The sequence below is a fragment of the Arachis ipaensis genome, chromosome B02 (genome assembly GCF_000816755.2).
Source record: "Arachis ipaensis cultivar K30076 chromosome B02, Araip1.1, whole genome shotgun sequence".
NCBI lineage: Eukaryota > Viridiplantae > Streptophyta > Magnoliopsida > Fabales > Fabaceae > Arachis > Arachis ipaensis.
Window position 1 is genome coordinate 100,933,105 of NC_029786.2, and position 12,315 is coordinate 100,945,419.

The 12,315-nt window shown below is 36.8% G+C and overlaps 1 protein-coding gene across 3 annotated transcripts in view; it reads right to left on the reverse strand.

Moving 5' to 3' along the window:
• LOC107627844 (BEACH domain-containing protein C2-like) overlaps positions 1-12,315 on the reverse strand; it is a 24,174-nt gene that overhangs the window by 9,427 nt on the left and 2,432 nt on the right. For all 3 annotated transcript variants that reach the window (XR_002358023.1, XM_016330662.2, XM_021116355.1), the window contains exons 2-15: positions 11,804-12,315; positions 9,785-10,569; positions 8,299-9,018; positions 7,481-7,615; positions 6,654-6,758; positions 6,201-6,314; positions 5,645-5,721; positions 4,183-4,264; positions 3,325-3,648; positions 2,008-2,573; positions 1,431-1,515; positions 1,110-1,304; positions 358-906; positions 122-265 (exon numbers count right to left, since the gene is read on the reverse strand). The exon at positions 11,804-12,315 is cut by the window's right edge and continues 1,492 nt beyond it. Coding sequence is in view for 2 of the 3 variants with exons in the window: in XM_016330662.2 (XP_016186148.2) it covers positions 122-265; positions 358-906; positions 1,110-1,304; positions 1,431-1,515; positions 2,008-2,573; positions 3,325-3,648; positions 4,183-4,264; positions 5,645-5,721; positions 6,201-6,314; positions 6,654-6,758; positions 7,481-7,615; positions 8,299-9,018; positions 9,785-10,569; positions 11,804-12,315 (4,393 nt within the window). In the remaining variant the exon portion in view is untranslated. The remainder of the gene's footprint in view (positions 1-121; positions 266-357; positions 907-1,109; positions 1,305-1,430; positions 1,516-2,007; positions 2,574-3,324; positions 3,649-4,182; positions 4,265-5,644; positions 5,722-6,200; positions 6,315-6,653; positions 6,759-7,480; positions 7,616-8,298; positions 9,019-9,784; positions 10,570-11,803) is intronic.

Sequence of the window (12,315 nt, forward strand, 5' to 3'; positions counted from 1 at the left end):
CTAAAAGGAATTTAAGGCGAAAAAGAGATGAAAAGCAACAAAGAATGCAAGTTTTATGAAAAGCAACAAAGAATGCAAGTTTAGTGATGACAATGTAGACGGTTATATTATTACAACATACAAGAGGTGGGCTGTATAAATGATCCGCAAAAGGCCCAAAAAGAGTTCTCATCTCAATTAACTGCCGAATAAGTTTGCGCCACCCACGGATTCCTGTATTGATTCGATGCCTAGCTATTATATCAACATTACCACGCCTGTCAATCTGGCAAACAAGAAATATAAAAATATAACATACATACAATATCTCAATATATAATATGAAAACCATGTAACATAAATTGTTTAGGAACAAACCTCAGACCGTTGCATGTTCCTTGCTAGGGCAAAACTGGCAACTAGAACTGCAATGAATTTATATGATAAAGCATTAAAATCTTTCTCATACACTGACTTTGTATCAACTGGCTGCAAACATTCCATCCAGGCAACTCCCATTGCTTCAGTTATAGTCCACCTCTTAACACGCTCCATATCACTAGCATTCCTTCGCTGAGCAGATGTGGCCATTGCAACAGCACTAAGACCTCTTCCTGCACCAATCTTTGAAAATCGTTGAAGATCACGAGCTGCTGCCAAAGCAGCAGCTTTTGCTGCAGCTTTGTCCTTGGGTAATGGAGGAGTTTTAGTAGGTGCTTCTAAAGGTTTTTGAAAGCTTGAAAATGTAGTAAGCTTAGCCTGTTGTTTCCGTTCCATCAATGAGGTGTCACGCCTAAGTTGGGTATTTCTTACAGGGGCACGACTTTCACCACCTGAAGTACCAGCTGCTGCCATAGCCAATGCCATTGCTGCAGGCGGAGATGCAAAAGCAGCAGCCCAGGCTGGAGACATCATTGCCAGAGCAGCCTGAAAGAAATGTTAGATGCATTGCAGTAAAATCATACAAATGAATTGAAGATCAACACCATATAGAATCTCATTGTAGCAGATAACTTGGACTATTTTTAAATTTGATCATTTCAATCCTTTAATTCATATTGGTTGAATACTTTTCTCCGCTAATTTATTTTCAATGAGTGCATGTGCTGGCACAATACACATTAAAGTACCTCGACTGGAAGGGCATCAGCAGCTAGTGCAGGATCATCTACGGTAAGAGGATTCAGACCATCAGTAGTTGCGAGTTCATGGGTTCCAGCCAAGATGGGGCGCCACCTCCTCAAGACCGCAACAAATGGAGGTAAAATAGCCTCAAGGTACTGTTTACGAAGAGGCTTTTGGTCTATGCTAACAGCATGGTACACCTGACCAGATGTTGTACTATGGTAACTACATGGTTGTGCACAAAATACAAAAAACGACACATACTTTGATAACAGCCTAACATATTAAGCAAGAATAAAAATGTTAAAGGCTCAAAAAATACTAACCTCAGAATAAAGTAAACAGCATGCTACCAACACTCTTTGTCTTTTAAACTCAGAAATTGGCATGTTCAGAACTGGAGAGAGGACACTGTTCAAATTACAAGACAAATAAATAAGACAAGATTTGGGATAAATAAGACAAGATCATGGTCCATTTCATTTTGCTTTAGTTTACTGTGTGTTGCATGCACATGCATAGTGTGTGTTAGTAATAAATAAGACAAGATTTGGGATAAATAAGACAAGATCATGGTCCATTCCATTTTGCTTTAGTTTACTGTGTGTTGCATGCACACGCATAGTGTGTGTTTGTGTGTGTGTGTGTGTGTGCGCGCGCGCGCGCGCACACCCGCGCTGAAATTGAACTTCTAATAACTATATTGAAATGAAAAAAATGGTAGCATAAAGAGGGGAACATCTTAAGCACTAGCTACAGAGAGGAAGGAAAAATGAGCAAATGTCAATATTATGGTGCTGTATAGAATTATACCAATTGATAGCCAAATTTAATCCAGATCATAAACCATTCATGATTAAAACATGTACTGGAAATGGTATTAGATAGCTATGATAGAATTACCTCCACAAAAGTGTTGAGTTTTGTTTCCTTCCTTCAGAGATTGCATCCTCAATTGTTGAAGTCTTCATCAGCATATGTTCTCCCCCATCATCTTCTTCCCTCATTGATAGAAGAACCATCCGGAGCATGCAAAAGAATGGTTGGTCACTGTCTAATAGCTGGTACAATGCAGCCATTGCTCCCATCCCAGTTCCTGACCCTCCACCAATTCCAAGACCGCCACCAAGGCCAGACTCATCTAGCAACAATGCTTGGAGCATTGCCATAGACTTCTTCACCAGAGGAAGCTCAACCCAGTTGCCATTGCCATCTTTCTCCAAAGCTGACTTCCAAATTTCCCATCCTCCTGCACCACCACCAAGTGGAGTTCCCTTTGAAGGAAGGCCGACGCCATACCACAAACGGCTCCGAAATTTCCAGCCATTAGCTAAATCCTTAGCGCAGGACCCGTAGGATACAAAAGCACAAGAAACAGATTCATAAGGCTCAGCAGCAGCAGCAGCAGCAAGCCTTTCCATCACGGAAGTGGATATTTGACCATTTGCATCAGCCATCGAAGCAAGGACCTAGAATAGTGGACAGCATGAATGCTTGCACAATATTGAGATAAACATGCAAAACAAAGGGAAAAGAGAAAGAAAAATGGACTATTCAAAGGAAAGCATTATGCAAAAACAAATCTAAGTTACTACCTCAACCAAAAATTTCCTATCCTGTATAGAAGGATTTTTTTTTTCCTTCCACAAATTACTGTAGTGTTGATGTGCTTTAGAGAGATTATTTTTTTCCATCCTGTCTTTACTAAATGAGATCAGCAAAGGAGAGAAACACAGAGAGAGAGGAGAGTAATAATATTAAGTTTCAATAAGGGTTTTGCTAAAATGTGCCCTAAAGGCATAGGTTAAAAACACTATAACAGGAAATGTTTTAGTTGTTGAAAAAATAAACGTTTTTATATTTCCAATGCATTGAATACATCAAAAACATTAAAAAGATTCTATTATTATATTTTTAAAATGTGCCCTCAGGGCACAAGTTAGCTAAATCCTTTCAATAAAACTAGTGCTTTTCCGATCATTTCATTAATTAGTGAGAGCATTTATAACTGGACAGTTAATTTTGGATAGAGGTAGTATATAGGATGCTTGCTTAATAAATATTTTCCAGAAAAGAAAAACAAAAGGTGTGCAAAGTAAAAAATGGCATGCTACCATTGCATGAATTCATGAATGGAAGGCAAAACTATAAGCAGTATAGAACCCTATCAATTTATGACTTCTACCATGAATGCCTAAGTTTAAATTTTGGCAGACATACATCTAGAGAGACTGCCCCAGAATTACTAGAGGACGATGTGCGATCACCCATAACTTCTGTTGATTCTCCAGTTACTGACAATGACGGTGAGTTATCCTGGGCTGGAAAAAAAAGAGAAAGGGGAGATGGAGAGACATCTGTGGCACGTAAAGTAAACTGTTTGCTCTGTAACCTTAAATGATCCTCAACAAGCATAAGTATCACAATAGCATTCTCTACTAATGCCACTGACAGGTAAGCTGCATTCTCAGCCTCCACCTTAGCGAGATCTGGAGACAAACCCTCAGCTGCAACGCCAGCAGCAGCTGCAGCAATAGTGTGAGTCTGCATTCAGGAAAATATGAATGCAAAAACTTTAATTGTTGTTTCCTTCCACTCTTTTCATAAAAAAAAAAAAGTGGGTAAGTATGTGTATCTGCAATTATTCTTGTATGTACAGATTTTATTTCTAAGGTAGTGTTTGGAATCTGTCTCTGGGACACAAATTTAAAGACAATAAAATCTTTCCGTTCTCCCAACAAGTGGAGATAGTGGAGACGGGACACTGAAATGGAAATTTTTTTACATTTTGTTTTTCTGTTTTATCCCCGAATGTTAAAATTATTAACAAATACATTTGTCTTTGTATCCATCACTAGTGTCTCATTATCTCTATATTTGTATCCCAGAAACCATTTTCAAACACTAACTAGGTGTGCTTAACTATGAGTGAAGCTATTTATTTTTAGATAAGCATGGACATTCGGAACCAAAACGATTGATGAGGAAAATAGAATCAGAAGACAAAAGGATACAATTGTGCCTACATGCCATAAATAAAATGTTCGAAAAGAAGATCATTGACAAAAACCAATGTACCTGAACCTGCAATTCTTGAGCAGAAAACTCCAGCAAGGCACCTAAGAGTCTCCTCTTGAATATAGGCAATGCTTCCTCACGCCTTCAAGACATTCAAGAATAGTGATAATATACATTAGGACCTTTTTTTTCTATTCGAAAAAGTGTAGTCATTTTTAAACTTTTTGGTAGAAAAAAAAAGTTCACAAAAGTCTTCTATGTAAAGCTAACCAGTATCATAATTGTGTATTCCAAGAGAAAAATAGTTAAATGAAGCACATAAAGCACAGAAGCACATTTCAGCTAAACTTCAGATAATGGCATATCATCATTTAAAACCATTCATGAATTTTCTCTTCTACAACTTTAAGGACAACTGGTGGTTGACATGGCTTCAAAGCTTCTTAGACTAGTGTTAGTATTCAATCCTTGCTGCATTTGTTCATGCCTCAAGCTCAAAAGGCTCTAGGATGAGAGAATGTCTGAAATGTTTAACTATTCATAAGCTTCACCTTACAATTTAAGCTTTTAGCAGATTTGGTCCTTAACAATGATCCCAATTTTATAAATACTACTTATGACAATTGTTCAAGCCTACCTTAAACATACCAGCCTGTCTCAACATACCATGTTGAACTTAAGAATAGCAACCTTTTTCACATCTACTCATAACCAGGCCATGATACCCTCAAATCATTATCAAACACCACACAACCATGGTCTTACTCTTGCGAAACATGTAATTTTGGGTAAGATCAAATTTGCTCACCCTGAATCCCAACATGAATTTGGGATTAGAAACTATAATCTGAAAGATGCCAAGAAGTATTCTTTAGGTATTTTGTAAATAACTGTGGAACACGTATTCCTACTGCTTTTCACATTTCCTCATCTAGTTTTTGTAACTTCTATTTGGTTTTAGACCCTACCCAATCATTGGTTTAACATGAATCAAACCAAATTTTCTTCAGATCAGCATTCCTTCTTTATTTGATCTTAATGGAACCACTTGCATCTGAGTTTTATTACCAAGAATCTGATTAACCTGGCCCACTCCAAGCTAGGTCTGAGGAGGAAGGGGGTAGAGGTTTACCAATGAGGATTTTTCCATTCCTAGGGCTAGAATCTGGGACATCTAGTTATGGGACTAAAGCACCTACCAATTCCACAACATACATAGCTATTCTTGCAATTGTAGAAAATAAAAGAGGAGAGTAACAACAATGTAAGGAAGAACTTAAATTCTTAGGTTCAACACTTGAGTGATATTACATGCACCACAGGAGACAATGTTCATATGCCTTAATTTTGACATCTATGACAATTTTCATATAAGTTTCACTTACAAACAACATCAATGAAGTGGGGTAACATTATCATTCAAAATTAATTCTACACAACTAAGGTTTTCAAAATATAGTATGATGTTTCAGGAAAATAATGATGCATTCTTATTTTATGAAACTCATAGTGGGTGCCTTACCTCATCCTATGTTCTCCTGTGCTAGATCCACCCACAATACAAAGCCATTCAGCACAATGAATTGTTGCTTCAATATCCTATACAAAATTTTAGCAGCACTAAACAGTATTAATGAAGTAGATAATACAAGCAACCATACAAGTTTAAAAAACATCTATCTAATAGTAAGTTAAAATGATCAAATTAGGGAGTTAGTAACATTGGAGAACTCCAACAGACATATATTGCTAAGAGGTGAATAAGATATTCCACAGCATTTTAGCATTCCAACAACCAAACCTTATATCACAAGGTGATATGAACCTGTAAATCTCTACCAAATGACCAATGAAACTACACTGAACCAGAAAGTTATTTTCGAAATCCATTTCACATTCAAGTATTATATCATCTAATATTTTGACGTTCAACTGTTACAGCTCCAGCCAAAGAACCAAGAACTAATACATTAAAGGCACGAAAAAAAGCCAACCAAGAGATCTAAAAAGTGGATCATGGGTATCAGCAATGACAAGCAGTATATTTAAAAGGAAGTAATGATCTAAACAAAATCAACCTTCCATCCATCCTTTTGGCGCATCGAATGTTCTAGTAAGGTCATAAGGAAGTTATGTATAAGGTCCTCTATGTCTCTTGGGCTTGTATGATCAGATGATTTGCTTGAACCCACCTGTCAAACCAAACTATGTAAGTACATAAATAACATCACATATGAATTACAGCATAAATCAATACATAGATTCACAATTATTTCTAACTATTAGAACCCAGTGCTTTTTCCTTTTTTTCCAATCCTGTTGTTGTGGAACACTGACAATCATTAAACTTCTCATTCACATGGCAACTTTTAGCATTGTCAAAGTTTAAGAGTGTGAAAAATGTGTGCACGCGCAAATGTTTCCTTTTTTGCTACCATGTTGTAGTGGGATAGTAACAGTCAATAAACTTCTCATTCACTGGCAATTCTTAGAGTTGTGAAAAATGTGTATGTGTATATGTGTGTTATTACCTCATGGTTTGATATTAGGACCTCTAAAATCCATTCTGGCCATTCCTCCATATTTGTCAGATTGGTTCTGTTTTCTGGATGACTGCAAGCCAAAAATAGAACATCCTGAAATCATACACAAACAAGCAGCTCAAAAAAACTGGATGGTATAAAACAAGTTTTCCAGAATTGGAATCCTTAATTCTAGTACAATGTAATGGAGAGATAGAATGACGAAAAGCATAATATACAAAAATATACCACAAGAAGTGACTAGAAGTAACAAGGAAAAACATGATATTCTCCTTTCACAAAGCCACATAGAAAAGTATAAGGCAAAAAAAAAAAAAAAAAGTTTCTTGGATATTCTCCTTTCACAAGTACTCTAGCATGTTTGCTGTTGTCGCATGTACAGCACACCATGAAGAAGCTATGAAACCATTTTTCGTTTCAGTGAAATACATCTTGATATAATTACCGTTCCAAGTACCTTAAAGTAATGTAAATTGCTTAACCTTGGTTTTAAGCATTTTACCAGGCTCAGGCTGCCTATGAAGGAACTTTGGTAGGCATATAGAATGAATTGCATGTTTAATCTCTGAGATTAGGAAATGGAAAACTTAAAGGAAAGAATAATAATCAATGAAAAAGAAAATATGTAGCATAAGATTCTAATGCATCAAATAACAAAACAATAAAATAAGCAAGTCTATCCATCAAAATCAAATGGATCAAAGAAGCAAGTGCAAAAATATGATACTAAAAGGACCTCACAAAACAATAGAATAAGATACAACGTACAAATACTAGACATATAATGATGTAAGAAAAAAATGGTAAGCCAATACCTGAAGCACTCTTCTCTGCAGAGGCCTTGGCGCAAATGGAAGGGAATGCAAAAGCACCAATAGAAGTTGTGAATGCTTGAAGCGGTGACCAGAATCAGAGAAATTCAGTCCATCCTCAGTTGAAGAAGCATTTAACTGAAATGGAAAGAAGGATGACCAAAAGAAACTTGGAATAAGAAAGATCAGCTAGTGAGAAGGAACACCATGGCTAACTAATTACATTTATCAAAGGGTTTTTGCCCAATAGAGATTACGGGACTTGAAGGCTTAGTTTTATGATTCGAATATAGTGATAGGGAAATTGTCTGATTGGGAAGAGTGTTTTCGTCACTCTTCAAGTTAACAAGTTTCCCTTTTACTGAGAGAAAAAGAAACGTTAGACATAGAAAAATGGTCATGAAAATTGCATGACAACTAACAGAAAAGTGGTAGATGAAATGGGAAAGATCAAGATGATATAATTTGAATAGAGAATGTGTCACCGAAAGTATCATCCTGACAAAATATTCAAACAAATAGTAAATGAGCTGTTTGGATTGTCAAAAATTAAGCAAATGTTGAGAAATGGGGAATCCAAAATATCTTCACTGGTACTATTGTTTTATCACATTAGGTTGGCATACAATAATCATGGGAATCTTCAACACCAAGATGCATCCAGTGATGCATCAAGTAGCACTTTCAAATAATAATAAAACAATAAACATAATGAAAAGTCCATCGCCATTTTTGCAACTTTAAAGAACTAATTCTCATATTGATCTGTGCATTTCTAAAGATAAGGATTACAGACAAGATGGAGAGAGAGTTTGTCATACCGAGGCAGCCAATAAGGCTGTGTAAACATTGTTAGTCATTAGCCTATTGGGTGCAGCTTGAAAAGCCTTCTGTAAGGCATAAAGAAGAAGAAAAACTTTATCATCAAACATAGTACAACCTCCTTCATCTAGTCCAACACCCAAAAGGTTGCTTGATGTATCTGGACCAGCAGGGCAATCAAACTTCAAATGCCCAGAAGCTACTAAAGCACCCAAGAGACCTATTATTCGAACAACAATGCCATCACTTTTATCAACATTGTAAACATTTTTTCTAGCACTGTCGGCACTAATAGATAGACTTATGCCTCCCAAGTTCTTGTCAGACGAAAGTTCAGAGGTTAATGCCATCCTTTCACTATTCGCATCAGGAGAACCAGGATCATCAAGATAACTGCCACTATCAACAAATTGAGAACCTTGGTCATTGTCTTGTAAAACGTATTCACTTTTCTCCTCAAATGCTTCATCATACTGACATCTTTCTCTGGTTTCAGTTCTACTGTTAGTCTCAGGTTTTGAAAGATCAGAATGCTTTGACATTGATTCCAAGACATCATTGTCTCCAGCTTTAGCTTCCCTTTGGAGAAGGACAAGTAGCGTTTCAATCCCACCAGACGCTAGGAATGCCTCTGCAAATGTTTGAGCTCTAGATTTATTTGGTTGCACAACTAACCTGTAGAAGAGATGCAACATCAAAACTAGCATTTGTAAGTTCATCTTAGATATCTCAATTTCAAAATAAGCTGTTTTAGATGAGATAACCAATAAGCAAATGATGCATATTACTAGTACTCAATTACTCAATCTAATACAATGCACAGAAGATTATAGATTATCACTTAAGCCAGAAAGGTGGGTATTCTCCTATTTCAATGGTCATGAAACTAAGACATGAGGTGCTATGTGGATTACAGAGAGGTTTTGCGGATAGTACAATACATCAGCTGGGGTTTACCATCCCCTATGAAACAAAAAGTCTTGTGCAAGATAGAAGCTATAGCTAAAAGGAGCCAGTTATAAATTTGTGAAACAACAACTGGCTCCATTTACCTCTATCAACAGATAAAATTTATATCAACTTTTAAGGCTTTCTCATAAAGTTTCTAACAACTTTCTCTATCCCTTTTGCTCGTAAAATTGATCCATCTTTTCATGCCAAAGCATCTATTGGTTTTTCCTCACATGACTAAACCTCCTTCAAGAAGGTTACATAATTTCTGCCTCTGTACCTCAACTTTCCCCCAAATATGAGTGTTCATAATCATATTTGTTCTTACTGTGTTCAATCATCATTCACCACAAAGTTTGTTCAAGACTGCCCAAGAAGAAACATGACATATAGTCATATAGATATTCTATTAGAAGAAGACATGCAGTTTATAATGTTATTGTTTATTGTGCTTCATGTCAGCATCTTGCCAAAGAATTCTTTCGATCAACCCTCAAAAAGGAAGAGATAAAACGCATTTCATGGACCACTTACCTGACTGGGTTGTGGACTGTCAACCAAGAATCCAAGTAAACATCGGACATCATCTGATGCAAAAGAAGGAGATGCTGCTACTATTAGAAGTTCAATTACCACTAAGAGCTCATCGACCAAAGCATTGATTTCACCAACTGGTCTTGTTCCAGTTAGGGAAAAGGTATTTACTGAATCCTTTTCAGGAATAATCCAATAGCATTTTCTGCACCCATCAAGAAGCATCTGAATGGCATTGGCATCTCGCATCACTGTTGACTCAGTGAAAACCATGTCAGCAAGTGATGATAGAAGCTTCTTTTGTATTCCATAACTACACAAGCTCCAAATTTTTAAGTCTAATAGCAGCGTAGTGAAGAGCTGCACTTTAAGTGGATGGTTAATGTTCTGAGATTGACAAAGTGAGACAACAGCTGCAACAAGTTCCTCATCTCTTACACCATCACTCTTCTCAACATCAAAGGAAGATATTGTTTGGAGAAGATAGTTCAAAATTTTTGAAAGAACCTCAGGCCCTCTTCCACGAGATAACTCCTCATTATTCTTTGGATATTTAATAGCTGTGGATATAATTCTAAATATAGGACCAGCAAGAGACGTGGTGGCTATAGATACGGAAAAATTCCCTTGCTTTGGTTCTAGAGTATCCTCGCGTAAATTGCTTATAGCCAAGGGAAGCAAAGACAGTGGACCACCATAAGCCAATGCCCACAAAGCATCAACAGGTCTCATCCGTGTAGCAACATGGACTTGCCCAAGAACCTCAGCTGGACGTCGGAGCAATCCTGAATCATGACAAAAGAACCATAACAAGATAATTCAACATATTTTTAAAACCTTGCTGAATAAAATGAATTTTATCGTGTTAAAAGACCGGGTGGCTTTGTGTATATGCTCCTAGCTGGTGGAGTTTGGGGAGGCTAGACATATGCTGCCTTCCACCCACAATCCCCAACATACACACACATACACACAAAAAAATAAAAATAAAAAAACAAGAAAGCAGAGATGCCATTTTTAGGCAATGATCTGGTCAGCTTTAAGTCACAAGGCAGAACCTCACCATTGTGTCATGACTCAACTCTCAAATTAATTTTGTCATGTTGTAATAGTAAATATAATCATGTCAAAACTAGGAACATATGAAGAGAACCAGCTTTTAGCAAAAGGGAATAGGTTTTAAGAACTATGACTATAAACTAACAGGAAAGATACCAAAAAGGAATGATGCATAAAATATACCAGCTTAATTTATAGTTTGCATCATAAAACACCTCTCCTAAAAAAGCCTAAGTAGAGGAATATAAAAGGTTTTATATCTATACACCAGCTGAGGCTGGAGCCCGTAAGACTTGAATCAAGGACACTTACTAGCCACCTTTATTTTATGTTGAAATTTAACATTAGTTAGCAGAAAAAGGACCAGAATGAACTCTAGGAAAATAAATGGTTATATATTCAACAGCTTATCAATAAGCTAAAAGACAGGAGAGGACTAAAGACACCGATTACTATCAAAATGAACCTCTCTCTCTCTCTCACACACAAAATAAGAAAAAAGAAACTCACAAGGGAGATGCATCAGCTCCAATTTTGTTTCTTGAAAGAAAATGTAACCTAATTTTGTTTCAATGGATAGATTACTGAATGCAAGTTCCTTTTTCAAAATACAAGTAGCTGTTGATTAATATTTATCAAGAATAATGGGGGAAATAACCTGGACGTTAGAAAAATAAATTAACAATGAAGAAGAATTACACTAGAAAGGAGCCAGTTAAAATAGCAAAATAAATGGTTTTCACTCAGAAAAAAAACCTAGATACGTTTAGAATGTTGCAATCCAAAAAGTTATTAAAAAATAAGGGGAGAATCCATCTTATAAGTCTAGAAAACAACATTTCAAAGGATTATTTATTTATTAGGATCCGGGGCCATTTTGCATGAAAAACTGACACGATACTTATGCAGTAGCATAACAATTTACATGTTATCATAAGATCAAGACAGAAATGACCTAACCTGCAGCACCTGGAGGTGAAGCATCTGGACAGAAACGCCCACTAAGCAAACTAGGGTGGTAGAGCAGGTGAATGAAACCTCCGACTTCTGCATCCAATAGAACACTTTCTTCTGCCTTGCTTTGCACATGGGCATTTGTTGCAAGCCATGGAATCCCTGCTGCATTACCAAACGAAGGCACTATATCACCTCCTCTAGAAGCCAAACGTGCCATTTTTTCTTGGCCAATTGGATCTTTAAAGATGTAAACAGGGCCCATCTCCGCAAACAAAGGACACTGACGACGACGGCGTTGCAAACCAGCCATAGTAGGAGGAGGGTTAGTTCCTATGCAGCAAAATGCAAGGGGCTTGGAAATCTTAGGGAACTCAAATGGACGACTTTCGTATAAAGACCCATCTACGTATAACCTCACTTCGCTTTCTGCATTCCCCATGATTCCATGCTTGCCTATATGTTCAACACCAATGAAGTACCAGCACTGTGGTTTGAATGCATATGTAAAATGCAAA